General features: G+C 44.9%; 1 protein-coding gene across 2 annotated transcripts in view; it reads left to right on the top strand.

Annotated features, from left to right (window-relative positions):
• Nucleotides 1-25,905, top strand: part of LOC115157344 (1-phosphatidylinositol 4,5-bisphosphate phosphodiesterase epsilon-1) — a 75,419-nt gene that overhangs the window by 11,624 nt on the left and 37,890 nt on the right. For both annotated transcript variants that reach the window (XM_029705521.1, XM_029705530.1), the window contains exon 3: nt 1,694-3,248. In XM_029705521.1, the coding sequence (XP_029561381.1) occupies nt 1,980-3,248 (1,269 nt within the window). In that variant the 5' untranslated portion in view covers nt 1,694-1,979. The remainder of the gene's footprint in view (nt 1-1,693; nt 3,249-25,905) is intronic.

Raw genomic sequence — 25,905 nt, 5'->3', positions numbered from 1 at the left:
TTAATTATTTTAACAACTTTTGGAGTAATTACCTTACTCCCTGTCATAATTATATTGTCACACAAAGTTACTGTAAAGTCGGTGCCTTTTCCGTGGAGCAACAACACACTGACTTTTGTTAGAGAAAGATTAAACTGAAAACGAACACATGCTTCGATCACGAGGGACTTGTCTTCTGTCATCTGTGGAATATCAAAGCTTTTCATCAAAGGGCACAGACAGGCAGTCAAATGAATTAAATTGTATTAAGAATTGATGCAATTTCCAAACGAATGAATGGATTGCTTGTCTTTCTTCCATTGGCCAAAGTTATTTTCTTCCCTCTCAGAATGTGACATTGAGCCTTGAAAAGAGGCTGCGTGCTCTGACACGTTGATTTACTGTGTGTCTGCTGTGTGGGTGTGAGAAGTTGGCTGGCCACTAGGCCTTGACTGCTAGCTAAATTGACCCAGAATCAAGACCCAATTCTCAACCATAATCTTCTCTGAACTGGTCCTCCCCCACGGAGGCCTCACATTCCAGCTACCCACGCCTTTTTACAGCAGAATTTTTTTTCTGCCATGTGTGTTTTTGTGTGTTTTTTCTGAGAGGTGACAATTTCTCTGACTTCTGGACGTTGTCCAGGTAGGAGAAAGACAAAAAACTGGAGTGTCGTTGAGGAAATAAATGCAGTAAATCCCCCTCCCCCGCATCCATTGCTGTTCATCTGAAGCCAATAATTAAGCATGAAACCCAAATAGTGTTTGGAGAGACACAACAGAACTAGGATGTGATAACTGACATTCTACCAGCATGATGACAGTCTCAACAAAGTTCAAGTATCTGCACAATATGAAGCACGTGCTACAGTTGATCTTAAAGGCCTAGTGAAATTGAGCTGTTTGGCCAGGCTTGTTCTACTGTTGAGAGCAAGAGAAGAATGAAGAAGTCAAAGACACTTGGATTATGTTGTGGTTATTTACATGTAAAAGGACCCATAAGTACCAACATGCAAAGGCATTTTTTTCTGCCTTGTGTGAGCCTAAGGAACATTGCCTTGTGCCTTGACATTGTTACCAAACCCACATAACTTTAAGATATTTTCTAATTTCTTTCCCTCATGAGGGAGGATAATGAAAGTTCACAGAAATAACAAGGTAGACCTACCATTTAGTTCGGGTTTTTTACTGATATCGATTGTGTTTATGAATTAAGTGATTTAAAACTCAGAATTCTGTTACCAACTTGGTTAAATAAAGGTAAATAAATATTTAAAAAATTCTGTGTAGCAGATCAGGGACCCATGATTACATTTCGCTGCCGCATTTCTGTTACCGGGTGTAAATTCACTTCACTTACTGTAGTTAATAACCAAAATAGGTGTCATGTTATAGCTGACGCTCCATTCTTTCTAGACATTTTTTTAAACTTAATTCGGAGCAGATATTTAAGCTTTTTTGGAAAACGTGGACACAAACTGAGGGAGATTTGACCTAAATTCTCTGACCAGACACTGCATCTGCAATTCTTCCAGTAAATTGGTAAAAAGTAGTCCTTGAGCACAGAGTTGTATGGTTTATTCAACTTTGAATTCACTGTTTGTTTTTTGGACTGTTTTTTGGAGTCTCAGCGCAGATTTTGGATGGCCCTTTGTGACTAAGACTGTTCTGGTGCTAATCTGCATTTTTCTCTTGTCTTCTCCTGCTTTTCTCAGATCCAGAAAGCAGGCATACCAGTTGGAGTGGGGAGGAGCGAGCCAAGGCGTCAGTGACTACCTTGCTGTCACACTTAGCCACACTACACTCACTACACTCCGGAGATGGGGTATGTAAGCACTTGACTCTGGACTGTTCTATCAGGAAATTCCTCGTTTTGCCAAGGTGGTCACCCTTTCTCCGCGCTGGTTTGTACAGCTGGAAAAGCTTCTGTTTCCACATCAGTCTGGAGCATCATGACTGGCTGTGTATGTTCCTGATCAAGGCTATCCTATCCACCTCTTAATGCTGTGTGATCTGAAGCTTCTTGCCGGGGAGGGACAAAGGGACATCCGGGACATTCTAAGCGTCACTATGGCATCTGAGGACATAGGAGATGCTGTGGGTCGTGCGACAGTGGTGGACTCTGCCTTGTCAGCCGGGTCCAGATATAACCATGTCACTTCAGACTACGGCATGCCTCTGAGTCAAAGCAACACACTTCCACATTCTCACCAGCCAGAGGTTAGCCACCAGGGCAGCGGAGACTGCTGCTCACCGCTCCCTCTCTATTGGAAGTTATCTTATGATAGCGGGTCTTATGATAGTGGGGAGAGGACGTTTCTGGATGCAGGATGCAAATGCTGGGAATACTCCAACCCTAAACCTGCTAGCGCTGTAGCTGAGCTCAGCACCACATCTCAGGGGGAGAGGGGGACGCGTGCGTTGGGTTCCAGTTCCACCCAGCTGTGTCCGACATGTGATCCAGTGGAAAGTCTCTCAGCCTGCCAGGAGGCTGACTCTGTCTGTGGGACCGCTGGGACCGAGACAGAGCCTCGGGAAAACCAGTCTGAGAGGAGAACAGAGGGGTTTTCTTCTCCTGGTGTGACTCCCCAGGCTGGTGCTCTGCCAAAGGTGAGCTACTCCGAGGGCTCTCCCTGCCAGCTGGAGCCCAGCACGGCTGGCACACAACGCCCCTGTCTATCCACGGTGCCCTGCAGACGCAGCTTTAGGAGGAGCAGCCTGCCAGTGGCATCCCAGTGCCACTTCTCCTGCTCTCCCATAGGGGAGGGAGGAACGCCAGGAATGCCAGCTAGGACTATCGATGCCCGCTGTTGGCACTTCCTGAAAGATGGCTACTCCAGCCTGGAGAGGCTCAACAGGAGACCCAGAGCCAAGGTCTCCGTGGAGAGGTTCTTCAGGAGGGCCTCGCTGGATACCATGCTCTCTTCCTCCAAGCAGTCCACCAGCCCCCAGAAGAGCGACAGCGATGGCGGCCTGTCGGACAGCGAGTTCATCCGCAACAGGAAAGAGCGCTCCACCGTGCTGGTGAGGAGGTACTACAAAAACAACCGCAAGGTTGAGAAGTCTGTGCGCGCGGGTACCAAGGCCATCATGAGGTTTATGCTCTCGGGACACATGGCAGAGAGGGCCTGGGAGGCTGTTTGCAAGAGGACCTGGCACCCCAGTGAGAGACCCATCGTGTCAGTCAGAGGGCACGGCGCGGGGCCTCTGGCCGTCAGCCTGCGGGGTTACAGGGGCCTGCTCAGATACACGGGGGCCAGACTCTCAGAGGTAAGCGTCTTTGTTTTTCACACCCAGGCTACAGGGTTCCTGAAAGAAACCTCTGTTGTCAGAGCTCTATGCAGCTGCAGCAGCCCTCTCTTATCAAAGTGTTGCTTTAGCTCCCACACACGACAATTTTTCTCATTATTTGGCTTCAGCAATTCAATCACTCCCAACTAAAATACAAGAAATCATTGGTTCTCAAAAAAAAAAAGTTTTTAGTATTTTTTTCTTCTGTTTGATTTAATGTTTCGCCTCTTACGCTCTGCAGGGAGAGTCATAAGCAGAACCACTCAGTCACACTGTCTCTTTGTCCACAGTAGTCCGCAGCAGTGGAAAAATGGATCTGGCCCAGTTAGTTCTGGTGCCAATATCACCAACAGCCTGAGCTACCATTGCATTGAAGTTATTGCCATAGAAATCAGTAATATTCACAGAGCGAGAGGAGGAGAAACCCCTGGTTCAGTGTTATGGTTCATTTTCTATCGAACACTTGCCAAATTCGGTGTGAGGAGTTTTTTGGGATGCCGAGAGGACCTGTCACAGAGCATTTAGACGAATAAGGACGGAGAAAGAGCATCTGGCTTCCAGTCTCCCTTGTTGAATGAACCACTGCCTTGGAGGTTTAACACGCTCCACTCCACTGAGTGTGTGTACAACAGAGCAAACCTCTGTGTCCAGAGAGTCTGTGCTGTGGTAACTAACCCGGTCGCTGCAGTGGTTGGAGACGCAGGGTTTTTATGAGTCCTTTGTGGTGCAGAAATATGGGCTGCATTAAGTCTAAGGCTCGCTCACGTCTTGGCTAATAACGAGGCCATTGAAAAGGGGAATAGTCAGGGCGCCTGTCAAAACACCATCTGCACTATTCCTATGGCGTTACCATAGGAACCAAACAGAATGGTCACTGATTCTTATGCCCCCCCCAGCCCCCACTTGAGTTTCTGACTATACAATAATTGAGTGGAGTTTTCTGTGAGGAATTCCAAGGTGTCCAGTGTTCCTGGGTTTATTTCCACAGCAAATGAGGTGAGCCAAGGCACACACAGGATTATGTATTGAAGGGATCTTACCAGGGCAACGTTAGAGTAGTGAACTCAGAGAGAGGAAGGGAAATGAGGAAAAGAGATGTTTAGTGCCACGTACAATGTCTTCAGAAAGATGTTCTGTGTTTAGTGCCATATACAGTGTTTTCAGAAAGTATTCAGACCCCTTGACTTTTCCCACATTTTGTTACGTTACAGCCTTATTCTAAAATGGATTGATATTTGTTTTTATCTAATCTACACACACTACCCCATCATAACAAATCTTGATCATGTATTAAAAATAAAAACCAGATACCTTATTTACATAAGTATTCAGACCCTTTGCTTTGAGACTCGAAATTGAGCTCAGGTGCATCCTATTCCCATTGATCATCCTTAAGATGTTTCTACAACTTGATTGGAGTCCACCTGTGGTAAATTTAATTGATTGGACATGATTTGGAAAGGCACACGCCTTTCTATATAAGGTCCCACAGTTGACAGTGCATGTCAGAGCAAAAACCAAGCCATAAGGTCGAAGTAATTGTCCGTAGAGCTCCGAGACAGGATTGTGTCGAGGCACAGATCTGGGGAAGGGTACTAAAACATTTCTGAACCATTGAAGGTCCCCAAGAACACAGTGGCCTCCATCATTCCTAAATGGAAGAAATTTGGAACCACCAAGACTCTTCCTAGAGTCCGGCCAAACTGAGCAATCGGGGGAGAAGGTCCTTAGTCATGGAGGTGACCAAGAACCCGATGGTCACTCTGACAGAACTCTAGAGTTCCTCTGTGGAGAAGGACAACCATCTCTGCAGCACTCCACCAATCAGGCCTTTATGGTAGAGTGGCCAGACGAAAGCCACTCCTCAGTAAAAGGCACATGACAGCCCGCTTGGAGTTTGCCAAAAGGCACCTAAAGACTCTGACTATGAGAAAGAAGATTCTCTGGTCTGAGGAAACCAAGATTGAACTCTGGCTTGAATGCCAAGTCTCACGTCTGGAGGAAACCTGGCACCGTCCCTACGGTGAAGCATGGTGGTGGCATCATGCTGTGGCAACATTTTTCAGCGGCAGGGACTGGGAGACTAGTCAGGATCGAAAAGATGAATGGAGCAGAGTACAGAGATCCTCGATGAAAACCTGCTTCAGAGTGCTCAGGACCTCAGACTGAGGTGAATGTTTACCTTCCAACAGGACAATGACCCTAAGCACTTCCGGACAAGTCTCTGAATGTTGGGGCAGCGCACAATTGGCCCAGCGTCGTCCGGGTTAGGGGAGGGTTTGGCCGGCAGGGATGCCCTTGTCCCATCGCGCTCTAGTGACTCCTGTGGTTGGCTGGGCGCATGCACGCTGACATGGTCGCCAGGTGTACGGTGTTTCCTCCGACACATTGGTGTGGTTGGCTTCCGGGTTAAGCGGGCATTGTGTCAAGAAGCAGTGAGGCTTAGTTGGGTTGTTTCGGAGGACGCATGGCTCTCAACCTTTGCCTCTCCCGAGTCCGTACGGGAGTTGCAGCGATGACACAGGACTGTAACCACCAATTACCACGAAATTGGGGAGAGAAAGGGGTAAAAAAAAGTCAATGTTCTTGAGTGGGCCAGCCAGAGTCCGGACGTTGAACCCGATCGAACATCTCTGAAGAGACCTGAAAATAGCTGTGCAGCGACGCTCCCCATCCAAAGTGACAGAGAGGATCAGAAGAGAAGAATGGGAGAAACTTCCCAAATACAGGTGTGCCAAGCTTGTAGTGTCATACCCAAGAAGACTCGGCGTAATCGCTGCCACAGGTGCTTCAACAAAGTACTAAGTAAAGGGTCTGAATACTTATGTAAATTGAATATTTCAGTTCATATTTTTAAAAATAAATTTGCAAAAATGTCTTTGTCATTATGGGGTAGTGTGTGTAGATTGAGGGACTTAAAAAAAAATGTTTAAATCCATTTTAGAATAAGGCTGTAACGTAACAAAATGTGGATAAAGTCACGAGTCTGAATACTTTCCGAAGGCGCTGTAGCTGGGCTAGTAGGTTAACAAACGTTAGTTACGTGAGGCACCAAGCTAGTTTGTAGTTGAAAGTTGGTAGCTCATCTTTGTCTTAAGTTTGAATGTCCATTTGCATGCATTTGCAAATTGACAAGAGAGCAGCCTCCCATGCAAACTTTATTGGTTACTTTGCAAGTTTCCATGTTGATTTTATTCAAACGAGACCTTCTCAGTAGCTTTATTTGTTTCTTTGATGTGGTCTGAGAGCAGGTCTGTAATTCATCACCATGAGTGTGCTTACCTGTAAAAAACACTCCCAGCTCACCTGCCCTCAGGATCAAACATCCTTAAGATGGGGCCTCTTTTTGTTTGATCTTAAGGATCCTACCAATTAGATTGGACCAAATCCTTTCATTTCCCCCAAAGCAGTTTTTCATGTCAATACTCATCTCTTTTGTAAGTTTGCACATGTATAGCCTCCTGGCAACAGATGTACTAGTGGCCGGAGGGAATGGCGAGAAGAGTTGGTTGCTTCCCGGAAAGTAGCCTGTAAAAATGCTGTTTTCAAATTAGCACTGGTGCAAAAACATCTTGACGGGACGGAAATGCAAACTTCAGCTGACCTCTTAAAGCACCATGACCCACTAGCTTGTGTAATCTTTGGGGATAGTTCTCCCAAGCGAGACCCTGTGTCATTAATTTACATTGGCCAGTGTGGGAGTAAACGTGATCCTAAGATGTTTGCTTAAGACTGGTATGAAGCTACAGTAATTTGAACTTGTGTTTTCAGCGAAGCCCACATAAAAAAAAAATACTGTAGTATTTTATGGTATAAATATTATAGTATTCACTCGTTTTTTTTTTGCAGACTATGCTGTAGTATTTACAGTTAACTATAGTATAAATACTTAAGTAAAATAACTATAGTAATTCTCACTTAATGTCAGTTTTATTCAGATTGTAGTATACTGTAGTTTTTACTGTATTGATTTTGAGGACATCACTGTAGTGTTTTTGTATTATGTTTGACATAGAAGTGGAGGCTTTCTCCTTGAGGAAACCTACTGGAGAAATACAAAAAATCTAATTTGACATAACCTGCAGGTAGGAAGGACTGGGTTGTGAACAGACTTGAGCGCTTCTGCTATTTTCTATAATCTATAGGGAACCCAATATATGGTCTATACTTGACATGTAGGTTTCTCACTTGTGGGAGCCACAAATTGGGATATGGGGGAGGGGAATGGACAGGGTATATGCACATTTAAATACTTTAGTGTTTACTATAGTTACAAAAGTGTTTTTGTGGACATTACTGAAGTATTTACTACAGTGTTTTTATTTTTTGTGGAAAGTAATTCTATAGTAAGTACTGCACATGATCGAGGGATACTACAGTGTGGAGTATAGTATACTACAAAATTAGCAGTGGCGTGAAACACTTCCCGCAAAAAAAGGAACCTAGACAAATAGATAGCACACAGCTGTTAAATATTGTATGTGAATAAACTGATAAGCGTAACAGTCTTCAGTACATTGTATTGAGGGGGATTTCCAACAGGCTATGACTAATATATTGAAATCAGAACTTTGACATGAATGTGAGAATTACACATGCGATTTTGTCACTTTTTTTTCTCTTCTCGTCTCCACTTAACTACAGGAATCAAGTCTGCAATTTTAATAACAAAAACAGTCGTGAATAACCCTCATGTCCACAGCACTTCCTGTCTGTGTGGTAGACGGATAACTCGGGCCCTGTCAAGAGAATAAGAATTACAGGATTGGCTGATGAGGATGCTAACCAATGTCACTGACCAGGCTTCTCAGTCGCAGAGCCTTTTGAGACTGAGAAAAGAGGGACCCAGTGGCAGAGAGGGGAAGTGGCTAAAAACTGGTCCTATAATTGTTTAGCCAGACCTCCATGGCTTTCTCTAGTTTCTCTTAGTAAGAAAAGTAATAAAAGGGATCGGAGTTGGTAGTATCGGCTCTGTGTGTGTGCACATAGCTGAATGTGTGCGGTTTCAGTAATGTAGCTACTAGCTGGTTGGTTAGATAGGAAGAAGGCCTTTAAAATAGATCAATGGTTTACATAGAAGAAAAACACTGAAGTCATTGCATTACAGCTAGCTGTTCCAGCAAATCTACCGACCTCGTTAAGTAGAGGGAAGAGCCAACAGGGGCAGGTTCTAAAGAAGGGTAAATTAAAGACAACGTCCTGCTTCCGGAAACCTAATCCTTGAATAAACAATCTTCGCAGGCTGCTGTTTGACCCACTGTGATTAGCTCAAGACTAATAAATACCAGGAAATTAGTAAGATGTGTTATGGTTGTTAGTGTCAGGTAGGACTGTTGCGGTGACCATATTACCACTGCACCGGAAGTAATATGTCATGACCACAGTAAAATTCATGATAATCTCCTCTTATGTACTCTGGACATGCGTTGGTAGTACCCAACTTGCTAATGACCATCAGGTCCTAATGGCCTGGTCCTCGGGGCTCTATTGTCCCTCCATCAGGTCCTAATGGCCTGGTCCTTGGGGCTCGATTAGAAAGGCAGGTTGAAAATGAGTGTAAAACATAGGCTTTGAAACAACATCCACAAGGACTAACACAATAAAATGGACAGCGCTTTCTAAGGTGATGATTAAAACTACCAAAGCATTTATTTAAAACACCCATATGCATATTACAGCTTATACACACACGCTCGCAGTGCATTCGTTAAGTATTCAGACCCCTTGACTTTTTCTTCATTTTGTTATGTTACAGCCTTACACTAAAATTGATAAAATATTTCCCCCCCCCCTCATCAATCTACACACTACTCCATAATGACAAAGCAAATACAGGTTTTTAGAAATGTTTGCAAAACAAATAATAAATAAATGTTCCTACATTTACATAAGTCAGGCATTTGAGCATGTTGGGGATGCTCTGGATCGATGTGTACAACAGCATGTTCCAGTTCACAGCCATTGAAGAGGAGTGGGACAACATTCCACAGGCCACAATCAACAGCTTGATCAACTCTATGCAATGGAAATGTGTCGCGCTGCAAGCGGGAAATTGTGGTCACACCAGATACTGACTGGTTTTCTGATCAACGCCTCTAATTTAATATATATATATTTTTTAAATGTACACTATATATACCAAGTTTGAACACCCCTTCAAATGACTATTTCAGCCACCCCCGTTTCTGACAGGTATATAAAATTGAGCACACAGCCATGCAATCAGCGTGTTAATTAAAAGTCAATTAGCGTGACACCGGCAGTTTTTTAAATGACAATAACCGGCGGACAAAATGTTGACCGCAACAGCCCTAGTGTAAGCCCAGCACCTCCCCAGCAGAAATGGACACAAACACAGTAAACTTCAATAGGACATCTTTGTAATTAGTCTTCAGTACAGGGAGGCCTCGGGGTCTGGGCCCATCTCTAGGCCGCTGACTAGCTTTCCTATAGAGGCAGCCTAGTGGTTAGAGCGTTGGGCCAGTAACCGAAAGGTTGCTGGATCGAATCCCTGAGGTAAAAATCTGTCGTGAACAAGGCAGTTAACCCACTGTTCCCCCAGAGGCCGACGACTTGGATGTCGATTAAGGCAGCCACCCGCAGCTCTCTGATTCAGAGGGGTTGGGTTAAATGAGGAAGACACATTTCAGTTTAATGCCTTGTTCAAATCAAAGTTTATTTGTTACGTGCCTTATAGAACAAGTGTATACCTTACAGTGAAATGCTTACTTACAGGCTCTAACCAACATTGCAAAAAAGGAATTAGGTGAACAACAGTAAAAAAGACAATGGAAAAATAACAGTAGCGAGGCTGTATATGCTAGCGAGGCTAGAACAGTAGCGAGGCTATAGACAGGCACCGGTTAGTCGGGCTGATTGAGGTAGTATGTACATGTAGATATGGTTAATGTGACTATGCATATATGATAAATAGAGAGTAGCAGTAGTGTAAAAGAGGGGTTGGCGGGTGGTGGGTGGCGGGACACAGTGCAGATAGCCCGGTTAGCCAACTGTTGAAGCCTTTTTGTCCTAGACTTGGCACTCCGGTACCGCTTGCCATGCGGTAGTAGAGAGAACAGTCTGTGGCTAGGGTCTGACAATTTTTAGGGCCTTCCTCTGACACCGCCTGGTGTAGAGGTCCTGGATGGCAGGCAGCTTAGCCCCAGTGATGTACTGGGCAATACGCAGTACCCTCTGTAGTGCCTTGCGGTCGGAGGCCGAGCAATTGCTGTACCAGGCAGTGATGCAACCAGTCAGAATGCTCTCGATGTTGCAGCTGTAGAACCTTTTGAGGATCTGAGGACCCATGCCAAATCTTTTCAGTTTCCTGAGGGGGAATAGGCTTTGTCGTGCCCTCTTCACTACCTTCTTGGTGTGTTTGGACCATTCAAGTTTGTTGGTGATGTGGACACCAAGGAACTTGAAGCTCTCAACCTGCTCCACTACAGCCCCATTGATGAGAATGGGGGCGTGCTCGGTCCTCCTTTTCCTGTAGTCCACAATCATCTCCTTAGTCTTGGTTACATTGAGGGATAGGTTGTTATTCTGGCACCACCCGGCCAGGTCTCTGACCTCCTCCCTATAGGCTGTCTCGTCGTTGTCGGTGATCAGGCCTACCACTGTTGTGTTGTCTGCAAACTGAATGATGGTGTTGGAGTCGTGCCTGGCCTTGGGGTCATGGGTGAACAGGGAGTACAGGAGGGGACTGAGCACACACCCCTGAGGGGCTCCAGTGTTGAGGATCAGCGTGGCAGATGTGTTGCTACCTACCCTCACCACCTGGGGGCGGCCCGTCAGGAAGTCCAGGATCCAGTTGCAGAGGGAGGTGTTTAGTCCCAGGATCCTTAGGTTAGTGATGAGTTTGAGGGTACTATGGTGTTGAATGCTGAGTTGTAGTCAATGAATAGCATTCTCACGTAGGTGTTCCTTTTGTCCAGGTGGGAAAGGGCAGTGTGGAGTGCAATAGAGTTTGCATCATCTGTGGATCTGTTTGGGCGGTATGCAAATTGGAGTGGCCTAGGGTTTCTGGGATAATGGTGTTGATGTGAGCAATTACCAGCCTTTCAAACACTTCATGGCTACGGATGTGAGTGCACCTGGTCTGTAGTCATTTAGGCAGGTTGCCTTCGTGTTCTTGGGTACAGGGACTATGGTGGTCTGCTTGAAACATGTTGGTATTATAGACTCAATCAGGGACATGTTGAAAATGTCAGTGAAGACACCTGCTAGTTGGTCCTGGTAATCCATCTGGCCCCGCAGCCTTGTGAATGTTGACCTGTTTAAAGGTCTTACTCACGAGAGCGTGATCACACAGTCGTCCGGAACAGCTGATGCTCTCATGCATGCCTCAGTGTTGCTTGCCTCGAAGCGAGCATAGAAGTGATTTAGCTCGCCTGGTAGGCTCGTGTCACTGGGCAGCTCGCGGCTGTGCTTCCCTTTGTAGTCTGTAATAGTCTGCAAGCCCTGCCACATAAGATGAGCGTTGGAGCCGGTGTATTATGATTCAGTCTTATCCCTGTATTGACGCTTTGCCTGTTTGATGGTTCGTCGGAGGGCATAGCAGGATTTCTTGTAAGCTTCCGGGTTAGAGTCCCACACCTTGAAAGCGGCAGCTCTACACTTTAGCTCAGTGCGAATGTTGCCTGTAATCCATGGCTTCTGGTTGGGGTATGTACGTACAGTCACTGTGGTGACGACGTCGTTGATGCATTTATTGATAAAGCCAGTGACCAATCTGGTGTACTCCTCAATGCCATCGGAAGAATCCCGGAACATGTTCCATTCTGTGATAGCAAAACAGTCCTGTAGTTTAGCATCTGCTTCACCTTTGAAGTTGTTGTACAACTGACTAGGTATCCCCTTTTCTCCATTCTCTCCCTGCTCCATAGGAGTGTGTTGTGCCATTCCAGTGGAATGTGCCGAGGCGGCGTGTTTTTGTCCCAGTTGGGTGATGCAGCTTAAGCAGAGATTAGGGGAGTGTTACACTGTTCTGTTTGCCCAGATGCTCTCCTACACAGAACCGGCTGAGGAGTAAACACACAATCACTGTGAGGAATCTTCTGTTTCTCTGGGATGTCCAGAGACTTTGTTAGGCTAGCCGAGTGACCTTCCTTATCTATTGATTGAGCTAGTCATTGATGTCCTGATCGACTGGTTAAAATTATATTGATTGAACTGTGATCACAACATCTCTTCTTTAGTCTGCCATAATGTGTGACTACAGTACAGATGTGGGGCCCCGCCATCACCTCGTCTACTGTGGGAAAATGGCAGAGGTCCAGAGAGAACATCCCTCTTGTCATGTTCCATGGAGAGTTTTGGCCCCCCGAGGAGACCTTTGTGTGTGTGTTTTTCTGTCTGTGTGCTTCACAGTGAGGGTAAACAACCAATCTTCTTCTAGGCTGGAGACATATTGGTTTTTATGCTACTGACTAAAGCCTGTCCCACGCTTCCCAGTGGAAACAGTTTGATATACAGCATATAATGATGCTGTTTTTAGCTGTTAGAAAAACACTGATGTTGGAGATACACCTTCCTGAAAATCACAGGGATAAGCACAAAGTTAACAGTTTTGATCTATTCTATGTTTATTTTGTAACATAATTGGGGATTTCTATACTTTTGGGGGGCTGTTAGCACACACATTTTTCTTTAGGCAAGTCGAAGTTGGTGATTGGTCAACAGTAGGGGTGGGACCTATGGACGGGGTTCTTCAATGAAGTGTTTGCTGTCATTGGGCTCAACGAGCAAGACGAGAGAGCGCAGCAGCAGCTAGGCCTTACTGTCTGCAGTGCACTACTAGTTTTAATGCCAATGTTTTCACTTGAGATGTACTGCACCAAACATCTTAGCTAATGTAAAATTGCGCAACAGACCACCTCTGCAAAAAAAGAGAAAAAGTCAATTAATTACATATGATATTTCTTGATTCATGGCTACGGTGCCTTGAGGGACAAACACAGCTTTTTTTCCTCTTGTTTTTCAAGCGAAGGCCTTCAGGTGTATGCGAGCACAGACGTTTGCTTCGCCTGGACAGTGTCTCTGATTTAGTCATGATAAACCACATGAACTGTGGCCTCCCTAGAGTGGAGCCTTGCTATTGTTCATCACTCACATGTGACATTCGGTGGACAAGATAACGAACTCCCACCAGTACAAGATGTTTTTACTACCGTGATGATGCAGTTCTACAGGTTATTTGGTTATCAGCTGTTAAGTGAATGAATTCAGTACTTGTTGATTGTTTACATGAGCACAGGCTGTGGAAAGTGCGTTCTCATATCCCGGTAGGCCAGCAGCATGACTGCTATTTGGGTGCCATCTAGTGACCACAGGCAGTATTTTTGGAGGACTTCTCAAGTGTTGCTGGCATTTGATTGCTAATGAACTGGTCCCAAGCCATATTTCTTGGTCTTTATGCAATAGATGATACCGAACCAGATATCTCCATCAGCTATTTCCTGTCATTCCTTCACCTGGATCAAAGTGGTGTGTGTCCCTGGCTGTGAACAGTGAACACAGTCGGGGTGAGGCTGTATACTGGATAAGTATGGCCTCACCCTGATACCTTTTCCCTCCGACTTTATCAGTTAATTTTATCAGCAGATTTTAGGCTCCTTCATTCAACGTTGTTTAGGCAGGCAGTCCAATACTTAAAAAGATGTTACCTGTGTAAACACATTCATTGTGATCTAGTCTGTTACTGTAGTTCTATGACTCACCACATGGTGGCAGTACTTATCATATGAACCAGAACCTCAGTCTCACTCGCTCCGTGAAAGCTAAAGGAACCCCCCCTTTAAAACGATAACATGAATAGCATCTATCGTCACCATATCAAGGGAACAGTGTTCATCGTGTTGTACCTAATTTAATTACTGTAGTGCAGTGCATTTCATTTGACAAAGTATTGATCAAAGGCCTCAATGTGTAAGCAAGCGTCTGAGTCCTTTGTTCGTGGGATCACTTTGATGCTCACAAGGCATGGAGTGGCTTAATTCTCCCACTTGAATTAAATGGATTGAATAAGGGTCCGTGTTAAGTCTGTCTTCACCTCCTGCCACACAGGTACTGATGATAAGAGGTTGCAGGACAAAAACACAAGTGAAGAACATGACAATATGTTCATTTGGGATCAGGGTTAGTATAGGCTTTTTAAATTCTAAATATATAATTTCAACAGGAAAGCTGAAATGTAAGGGATTATGGTGGACATTGTGACATTCTGTGTTGCAGTGTGCACGAGGTGGCAGAAAGCTGAAATACTTAAGTGTCTTTTCTAAGAGGTTCTCATGGCAACGGCGGGCAGAGCTGGCTAATGAGCAGGATCAAGTGGCCTGACATCCCAGGGTGACATGCTCATCAGCTCCCCACAGTCTCAGGGGACCTGAGTGTGCAGCCATTGCAGGGGTGGAGGGATGATTGGCCCACACACTAATGATCTGAGACCTGATTTCATCACAGACTAATTAAACATACCAATTAGGTTACTAAATAAACATTGTTCACAGTAGTGTTTATCTTTTCAATCTGTAATTTTCTTTTGCCAAATGCTTATCCTTGTGATTTTCAGGAAGGTGTATCTCTAACGTCAGGGTTTTTTGTCATAGCCTGGGGAGTAGTTATATATACCCCAAGAGGCCAACTAGAAAAATAAATATTACCCACATCTGTGTTTTTTAAGTAAAATACATAATTAGCAGCTTTGCAAGTTTCAGAAGGTTGTTATCAGTGCAAAGATCAAAAACAAACTGGTAGAACCCATTTTGATAGAGAACTATTGTATTTGTTTTTGTTTAACATTTTTGAGCTACACAATATATACAAAAGTATGTGGACACCCCTTCGGCTATTTCAGCCACACCTGTTGCTGACGGGTGTATAAAATCGAGCACACAACCACGCAATCTCTATAGACAAACATTGTCAGTAGAATGGCCTTACTGAAGAGCTCCGTGACTTTCAACGTGGAACCGTCATAGGATACCACCTTTCCAACAAGTCAGTTTAAATTTCTGCCCTGCTAGAGCTGCCCCGGTCAACTGCAAGTGCTGTTATTGTGAAGTGGAAACATCTAGGTGCAACAATGGCTCAGCCACAAAGTAGTAGGCCACACAAGCTCACAGGTTGCAACACTCACTTCGAGTTCCAAACTGCCTCTGGAAGCAATGTCAGAAGAAGAGCTGTTAGTCGGGAGCTTCATGAAATGGGTTTCCATGGCCGAGCAGCTGCACACAAGCCTAAGATCACCATGCGCAATGCCAAGTGTCGGCTGGAGTGGTGTAAATCTTGCCACCATTGGACTCTGGAGCAGTGGAAACACGTTCTCTGGAGTGATAAATCACGCTTCACTATCTGGCAGATGAATCTGGGTTTGGCGGATGCCAGGAGAACGCTACCTGCCCCAATGCGTAGTGCCAACTGTAAAGTTTGGTGGAGGAGGAATAATGGTCTGGGGCTGTTTTTTGTGGTACGAAAAACTAAGGGCTAGGGCCCTTAGTTCCAGTGAAGGGAAATCTTAACGCTACAGCATACAATGACATTCTAGACGATTCTGTCCTTTCAACTTTGTGCCAACAGGCCCTTTCCTGTTTAACAAAGCAAGGTCCCATACAGAAATGGTTTGTCGCGATCCGTGTGGAAGAACTTGATTGACCCGCACAGAGCCCTGACCCCAACCCCATCGAACACCTTTGGGATGAATTGGAACACCGACTGCGAGCCAGGCCTAAACGGCCAACATCATTGCCCGACCTCACTAATGCTCTTGTGGCTGAATGGAAGCAAGTTCCCGCAGCAATGTTCCAACATCTAGTGAAAAGCCTTCCCAGAAGGGTGGAGGCTGTTATAGCAGCATAGGGGGGCATGAATATGGAGATGGTCCCCAAGATTTTGTAATGAGATGTTTGAAGAGCAGGTGTCCACATACCTTTGGTAATGTAGTGTATCTTGCTGCAGGTGCATGGCAACAGAGGTAACTTAGAATAATTGATCACACTGCTCTTGCTACTTGTTTATTGAAGCTTACTTATCGGCCTCTTGGCGTTCGTCAAAGCTTTTACATTTTTATCTTGATCACCTAAAACATTTTAGAATTGATCTCCTCGCGGAAATTCGGATTACTTTACAATTAGGCCTTTATGAATCATGTCCCTGCATGAAGCAAGGCACCACAGTCGACGTGACGCGTACATCATTTCTCCTCATAGAAAAACAGACCTTATTACATGGAGACCTGAAATCATGTTCTTACATTAATCAGACTATTATCGTACAATCGATTTTTAATGGGAAGCTCATGTAATTCCGACCCCTCTGTCACAGTCTGTTTTAAAATCAACTCTTCAGTTTCTGATAAGATCTCTCTCATTGCCTCTCATTTTCAACCGGCTAGTCATAGCCAAATAAGGGGTGCCCTCATCCCTCCCAAAGGCAAAGCTCAGTGAGTGGTTACTCCTTCCTTCTCTGGTGTAGATCTCTCTTTCTCCCTCTTTTAATCTGGAGTCTCCTCACTGACTAGAAAGGATTTTACATCAGTTATGGTCTGGTTTTCTCCTCTACACTCTTCATTGACTGCCTGAGTCACAGTAAGTAGACACATTTACTGATGTAACTTTAACTGTAATCTGTTAGGTCTTTTCAGATGCTTATGAGTTCATTCACACCTCTAGTGTGAGTTTTGAGGGGGATTTGAAAACCGCTTTTCTTTCCAAACAGACTTTTTGAGGTGTTCAATTTGGCGTATGGTGGAATGTGGCAGATAAAATGTGTGTGGCATTTAAAAGGGCAAGATGACATGTACACTGCTCATTAGAAGATATCAGACTAGCACCTTCAAAGTACTAAACCTTACTGTATTGAAAGTTTACTTTCTATTGTACACTGGACTTTTAAGAAATCACAAGTAGCCTAATGTAAGTATGCAAAATGTAACAGCTAGATGTATGACATGAACGGGTTGATGAGATCGCGTGGTGCTGGGAGCTGCAGTGAGAGTCCCTCTCTTTCTGCCTGGTAATCGGTTTCAGGTTGGCTCTGCACTAGAGAGAATTGGCCTCCCCCTCTCTCTCTCGCTCGCGCTCTCCTACAGTTCTCTCAAGGCTGTGAGATTCAACACTCTGTTAGTCAATGTTACGCTACACTTGAACATGGTTAAGGATTCTCATGGGCTTTATTTGGGGTTTAGAACCGTAGCTTCTCTCTCTACCCCCCCCCCCCCTCAATATGCACACCTCAATTTAGCCGACGCTTGTTAAAACGTGTACAGTGGTGTTGGGAGGGGAGGGTCTGCCCCTGCATTGGTTAAAAACAGCTCCTTGTGAAATTCCATGGGGCACTATGAATCCTTCCCCTTCTCTCCTCCCCACAGCAGGCCAGTCTTAGAGCCCACAGATGGCATCTCTGCCATTGAGCCTCTCCTTGGCCTAGATTAAAAAAGCTGCAGGTCCATCAGTACTGGCCTGGCAAACATTCTAGATCGGTCATATTCTGAGGCCTGTGCCTAGACTGGATAGTATTAGCTTTTTCATAATCATTTTGTTGTCACTGGAAAATCTGGATCTCTTGTTTCACACAAGTGGGGGGCTTATTGTATGTAAGTATAGGCCTCTTAGACTGTAGAATGTATATTGGGGGTTTCTTTATGCCTTCTGAGTTCAGTTAGTGTTTTTGCGTGCCTTCTGAGTTCAAGAAAAAAGAGAATGCAAGAAAATAAGTTCTAAGAAGTACTTTGCCGTAGTTCGTGTTGAACTTTCTGAAGGATAAGGGAGTTGCTAGGTCAGACTATCAGCAATTGTTGTTAGTGTAAATCGAACAGATTTACAGTCCCTCCGAGGACCTCTTGAATTGTGGGAACGATTTCCAGTATTGTCAGAGCTGCAGAATGAGATGTGTAGATTGGGTGCTAACTGCAGTCGCTGACTAGCTCTTCCTGTATTTGACTAAAGCAAACCGTACAGAATATTCCAGAACCGCTAGACTCACAGTGCAGTGAGTAGCCTACAGCCGTGACAAAGATGCTGAAGCTACTTCACCCCCTTAAGTTACTATATACATGTTGTTCCATGACGTTAAGCTGGCTGGACCTAGAACATTCCATGGAAAGTCAGAAATCCACACAGGCGACACTAGGATTGGAAAACTGCCACTAGATTGCAGAACTGAAAAGTATGATTTAGGCCTAGAGGATAAGAGCAGTGCACGTTTTTCATGCTCATAGTTTCTGTTTGGTTTCCAGGAGCTAATACAGAACATTATCCTGGATCTTTCCCTGAGCCTTTTACATAACCTAGTTCTGTTTTGATAAGAACATCATTCCTTTATCAGGAAAGGTATTCCGATATCAGCCTCTCTAAACAGCATCAATTGAGGCTTTCGAAAGGCCCAAGCCAGTTCTCCTATCCTAGGTAAGAGGACAAGGCCTGGCCTGGACACAAAATATTTAGTCAATCATGAAAAAGTCCAGACATCCAGTTATGGAAAGACAAACATTACCTTGTGAAGACACAGGAAGTGTGGAGGACAGGCGTTTGGGAGAGTCTCTCTGCTGCTTGAAAGACATTACAAAACAGGCTTGTCAGTTATTGACTTTGAATAGAGTGGAGGAGTGCACAGTGTTCTCTGATTGTCCTCATGTTCTTACAGCTATAGTAGGAGAATGATTGTCTGTGTTTACGTCTCAGGATCGTCTGGTTTACACTGTCTGGATGGACGGCTTGGTCGACTGTCTTTATGCTGAGATACTGTAGCTGACTAGCTGTAGTACAGAGCAGGCTCATTCCCGAGGGTGGTGTGGTCTGCAAGGTATGTCATGAATACCCTCAGCTGATACTGGACTGTATACGCGAGGCGCTGTCTCAACCCTAATTTAAAGAGTTAGCTGGGACGTATCTGCCTGACTGGATCCTGACGGGCTATTTTATGATATTAAAAACATTTTCTCAAAGGGTTTTATTGCCTCTGTTATAGCTTTCTTGGCTTAAGTTTTCAACTGTTTTACATATCAGAAATCTGTGGTTTTTACGAGGCCTCTTAAGTATGTATGACCTCTCTCCCAGCGACCTCACCAGAGTAACAGGCACAGCACATTAACCGTCTCACCCTAACCCTCCTCCACAATGTTTCGCTTTCTTAAACTGGGAAAAAGTAGACCTTAAGCGTAAATCATAGTCCACAGTCGCTGAGATGTGGTAGTCCGGCGTCCCATAGTGACGTAGCTAGGCTCTGAGACACTAGTCCGCGGGGACCGCACAGCTCGAACACGCACCTCCCCAAAATTCCCAACCAGCGTGGCTCCTCATACGCATCTTTTATTAATTTGAATATGTTGACAGTTGGAGGAATTGCTTGAGCTGCGTTGAAGATTTGAAGTATAAAAGCCAATGGTCCCCGACTTAATAAATACAGTACCAGTCAAAAGTTTGCAGAATGTATTTCCTTCTTAATGCGTTTGAGACAATCAATTGTGTTGTGACAAGGTAGGGGTGGTATACAGAAGATATCCCTATTTTGGTAGAAGACCAAGTCCATATTATGGCAAGAACTGCTCAAATAAGCAAAGAGAAATGATAGTCCATCATTACTTTGACATGAAGGTCAGTCAATCCGGAAAATGTCAAGAACTTTGAAAGTGTCTTCAAGTGCAGTTGCAAAAACCACCAAGCTCTATGATGAAGCTGGCTCTCATGAGAACCTCCACAGGAAAGGAAGACCCAGAGTTACCTCTGCTGAAGAAGATAAGTTCATTAGTTACCAGCCCAAATAAATGCTTCAGGGTTCAAGTAACAGACACATCTCAACATCAACTGTTCAGAGGAGACTGCGTGAATCAGGTCTTCATGGTTGAATTGCTGCAAAGAAACAACTACTAAAATGATATCAATAATAAGAAGCGATTTACTTGGGCCAAGAAGCACGAGCAATGAACATTAGGCTGGTGGAAATCTGTCATTTGGTCCCATGAGTCCAAATTTGAGATTTGTCCCGAAGCCACTCCTGTGTTGTCTTGGCTGTGCGCTTAGGGTCGTTGTCCTGTTTGAAGGTGAACCTTCGCCCCAGTCTGAGGTCCTGAGCGCTCTGGAGCAGGTTTTCATCAAGGATCTCTGTATTTGCTCAGTTCATCTTTGCCTCGATCCTGACTAGTCTCCCTGCCACTGAAAAACATCCCCACAACATGATGCTATCACCACCATGTTTCATCATAGGGATGGTGCCAGGTTTCCTCCAGACGTGACGCTTGGCATTCAGGCCAAAGAGTTCAATCTTGGTTTCATCATACCAGAGAATCTTCTTTGTCATGGTCTGAGAGTCTTTAGGTGCCTTTTGGCAAACTCCAAGCGGGCTGTCATGTGCCTTTTACTGAGGAGTGGCTTGCGTCTGGCCTCTACCATAAAGGCCTGATTGGTGGAGTGCTGCAGAGATGGTTGTCCTTCTGGAAGGTTCTTCAATCTCCACAGAGGAGCTCTGTCAGAGTGACCATGGAGTTCTTGGTCACCTCCCTGACCAAGGCCCTTCTCCCCCGATTGCTCAGTTTGGTCGGGCAGCCAGCGCTAGGAAGAGTCTTGGTGTTTCCAAACTTATTCCATTTAAGAATGATGGAGGCCACTGTGTTCTTGGGGACCTTCAATGCTTCAGAAATGTTTTGGTACCCTTCCCCAGATCTAGGCCTCGACAAAATCCAGTCTGAGTTCTACAGGCAATTCCTTCGACCGCATGGCTTTGTTTTTGCTCTGACATGCGTTGTCAACTGTGGGACCTTATATAAACAGGTGTGTGCCTTTCCAAATGATGTCCAATCAATAGAATTTACCACAGGTGGACTCCAAGTTGTAGAAACATCTCAAGGATGTTCAATGGGAACAAGATGCACCTGTACTCAATGTTGAGTCTCATAGCAAAGGGTCTGAATACTTATGTAAATAAGGTATTTCATTTTTTAACTTTTCTATACATTTGCCAAAATATAAATGAACTGTTTTCGCTTTGTCATTATGGGGTATTGTGTGGAGATGGCTGAGGAAAATGTTTCATTTAATCCATTTTAGAATAAGGCTGTCACATAACAAAATGTGGACAAAGTCAAGAGGTCTGAAAAATTTCTGAAGACACTGTGTGTATGTATGTATGTATGTATGTGTGTGTGTGTGTGTGTGTGTGTGTGTGTGTGTGTGTGTGTGTGTGTGTGTGTGTGTGTGTATATATATATGTATGTATATATATATATGTGTATGCATGTATCTCAGCAAAAAATAAACGTCCCTTTTGCAGGACCCTGTCTTTCAAAGATAATAAGTAAAAATCCAAATAACTTCACAGATCATCATTGTAAAGGGTTTAAACACTATTTCCCATGCTTGTTCAATGAACCATAAACAATTAATGAACATGCACCTGTGGAACGGTCGTTAAGACACTAACATCTTACAGACGGTAGGCAATTAAGGTCACAGTTATGAAAACTTAGGACACTAAAGAGGCCTTTCTACTGACTCTGAAATACACCAAAAGAAAGATGCCCAGGGTCCCTGATCATCTGTGTGAACATGCCTTAGGCATGCTGCAAGGAGGCATGAGGACTGCAGATGTGGCCAGGGCAATAAATTGCAATGTCCGTACTGGCAGACCACGTGTAACACCAGCACAGGATCGGTACATCCGAACATCACACCTGCGGGACAGGTACAGGATGGCAGCAATAGCTGCCCGAGTTACACCAGGATCGCACAATCCCTCCATCAGTGCTCAGACTGTCCACAATAGGCTGAGAGAGGCTGGACTGAGGGCTTGTATGCCTGTTGTAAGGCAGGTCCTCACCAGACACCACCGGCAACAATGTCGCCTATGGGCACAAACCCACTGTCGCTGGACCAGACAGGACTGGCAAAAAGTGCTCTTCACTGACGAGTCACGGTTTTGTCTCACCAGGGGCGATGGTCGGATTCACGTTTATCGTACAATGGGGCAAGATCGATTTGGAGGTGGAGGGTCCGTCATGGTCTGGTGCGGTATGTCACAGCATCATTGGACTGAGCTTGTTGTCATTGCAGGCAATCTCAACACAGTGCGTTACAGGGAAGACATCCTTCTCCGTCATGTGGTACCTTTCCTGCAGGCTCATCCTGACAAGACCCTCCAGCATGACAATGCCACCAGCCATACTGCTCGTTCGGTGCGTGATTTCCTGCAAGACAGGAACATCAGTGTTCTGCCATGGCCAGCGAAGAGCCCGGATCTCAATCCCATTGAGCACGTCTGGGACCTGTTGGATCGGAGGGTGAGGGCTAGGGCCCAGAAATGTCCGGGAACTTGCAGGTGCCTTGGTGGGAGAGTGGGGTAACATCTTATAGCAAGAACTGGCAAATCTGGTGCAGTCCATGCGGAGGAGATGCACTGCAGTACTTAATGCAGCTGGTGGCCACACCAGATACTGACTGTTACTTTTGATTTTGACCCCCCCCCCCCTTTGTTCAGGGACACATTATTCAATTTCTGTTAGTCACATGTCTGTGGAACTTGTTCAGTTTATGTCTCAGTTGATGAATCTTGTTATGTTCATACAAATATTTACACATGTTAAGTTTGCTGAAAATAAACGTTGACAGTGAGAGGACGTTTAAGAATACTAGAATACACTAGCTGCAATTTAGAAATGAGGTTGTTCATCAGTTTTTCTCTTGTTGTGTCAGTAACCTACAGTCACTCAATTAGCCATGTCAGCTAACCATTTTTAGAATGGTAGTTAGTCAAGCCAGCTATCTAAACTTATAGTAATCATTGCTTAATACCAACCTGGCACACAGGGCACGTGTACAAATGCCGTGACTCCAGTAGGCACCCATTAATTTTGTTTGTCATTCTCACTCAGATATCGTATTAACATGGCATAAGTTAATACAAAATGTGTAGAATTGCAGGAAATTAGCTTAAAACTGCAAAAATGTCTCTCCAACCAATGGCAAAATGGGTACAATTCCGGGTAATGAACTTTAAAACTTACATTCTTCTCTGCACTGCCACAAAATATTTAGTCACGAGATGGACGGGACCCCCAACCAAATCTCACTTGGGGCCTCCAAAAGGCTAGACCCGGCCCTGCGTCCATTGGATCTGGGGGAAATCTGAGATGTACTATTCCATATCAGCCAGCATCCCTATGCTCTGAGAAACTAGGGAGGAGCTCTGAATGTGACAGGTCTCAGCAGATACACCGTGGCTCAGTTGGTAGAGCATGGTGTTTGCAACGCCAGGGTTGTGGGTTCGATTCCCACGGGGGACCAGTACGGAGAAAACATTGATGAAATGTATGCATTCACTACTGTAAGTCGCTCTGGATAAGAGCGTCTGCTAAATGACTAAAATGTAAATGTAAATACATCCACCTCCCCCACTCTCCCTTTCCGTAACACTAGCCCACCCTGCTTATCACTTCCACACCATGGGGGGCTCATATGCCAGGCAGCACAGCATTGTAACATGTTGGGGACAACTGTGTTCTGTTTGGGTGACAGGGGACAGAGGGGTTCAGAATGCTGAAAGGATCAACAGGTCACTACTGTCACATAGAGGCCACGTCCCACGCATGGCTCAGCTGAGTCATGCTGTTAGTGCACTGCCCAGAATGGCTGGCTCATGGGCTGGTTGCCAGGCAGAGAAATCTGCTGGGCCTTGATAATGGGTTAATGCATTGATATGTGTTCTATAGTTTACTGTACTGGTGCCGTTTGAGTATAGTATTGGATGGATGAGGGATTTTTACATGTTAAGAGACAAAGCAAACATATATTGTTTTATTTGGGACAGTTGGTCAGCCATGTCTGTTCACTTTTTAAATTTGTGTAAACATAGTGGCTCTCCCATGAAACCTGAGAGTTGAGGAGACTATCGAGGGAATTTCCCCCTCTTCGAAAAACACGATAAAATGACTCTCCTATTTTGAGCCATATTGCGGATGTTGTTTTCATGTGTGACTGACTGACATACGTGTGTGTGATAGGGAATAATAAGACTGGTAAGGACTTGATGTACGTGTCTCAGTAGTGTAGGCAGCTGCCTTGTGTCCATCAGACAGGGCACATTCCCTGTGCTCCTCTGCGTCTGCTGAGCCACGGCCGGGCGAGACTCGCATACAGGGCAGTTAGGGTTTCCATCCAGGGTTCAGATTCTCTGGCCAGTGACCACACACACCATCACATTACTCAGGAGGCATGGAGGACACACACACACCACACACACACACACGCCAGCTCTGGATTCCAGACACTCAGACGGGCAGACCAGAGAAGCTCTCTTTAGGTGTTTATGAACTGTGATGAGCTTCTATCTGGGCCATTTCTCTTTTATTCCCAACACTGTGTCTTCTACAGAGTCTGTCAGCATTCCAGTGTATGAAGGGACTTCGAGGGAGTAGTAGTCATGTTCCAGTTGTACCAAGTGAGGAATACTTGGAAAAAGCTCAACAGTTCATGCAGGCCTCACTTCGCTAATATCCCTTTGATCTAGAATGGCATGGCATGACGGCGATCTAAGGCTGTTGCCAGGCAGACTGGAGAGAGACATGTTGTAATCCCTCTCAACGGCCCATGTTCTGGGTGTGTGTAGAGTAGATGTTGTGCTCAGAGAAATAAGTGCCAGTTAATGGACTTGTGCTGTCTCGGTCTGTCCTGGAACCCAGGACTACCTGGAAAACGGTGGAAATTGTTACTGAGTGGACTATCCTGGCTAAATAAATAAATAAATGAAATGAATGTCCTGCGTGGCTCTTTCCTAACTGGTTAAGATGAATCCATATTCTGTAAGAGAGCGAGAGAGTCGTTTGACACCGAGAGGCAGGCAAACATCAAATGGACACCACTCTGCCTACAGTGGCTCTTGGTTTGTTCTCTTGCATATATCTGCTGCTGGAACGCAGGCAACAAGGGCACAAGAGCTTCGCAACTTTGCTGTCCCATGTGGCTCAGTTTGTAGAGCATGGCACTTGCAACGCCAGGCATGTGGGTTCGATTCCCACGGGGGACCAGAACATTAAGTATGAAAAATGTATTCACTCACTACTGTAAGTTGCTCAGGATAAGCAAGTCTGCTAAATTACTAATATGTAAAAAAATGTAACTGGACAATTTTGTGACTGGCTGCTCTAGCCTAATTTACAGAACGTGCAGGCTGGTAGATTTCAAGCCCCGAGGGGCCGGTTTAAAATCTGACAACCGCAAACTGACTTTTCAGACAGGAAACCCATCCCATGAGCAGAACGTTTATCTGGGCTGGGGACTGCAGGGTCCATGACTTCTGGACTACTTTCATCGTAAACAGGAGTTTTTTTGTTTGTTTTTTTGTGTGCCATTTTTCTTTCAGCATCAGGGCTTTCTGTTAGTCAGACCTGGGTTGAAATGCTATTTGAAATCTTTCAAATACTTGAGCTTTGGCCTATCTGGAGTGCCAGGTTTGGACTTTTCTATTGGTTTCATTGCAACAGGTAAGCTCAATCAAGCACAGCTAATGTGTCTGGTTACAAAGGACAAGTAATGGTAGAATAATTGCAGCTGGTTTCACAGAAATGTTGTCAGAGTGAGATGAAATGCTCTCGGAAGCCAATAAGTTCAAGCTGTTGTTTTAGTCCTTTTACCTCGGCTAATTTCCTTTT

Source organism: Salmo trutta, chromosome 2 (assembly GCF_901001165.1).
Source record: "Salmo trutta chromosome 2, fSalTru1.1, whole genome shotgun sequence".
NCBI lineage: Eukaryota > Metazoa > Chordata > Actinopteri > Salmoniformes > Salmonidae > Salmo > Salmo trutta.
This window is presented reverse-complemented; position numbering and strand designations above follow the sequence as displayed.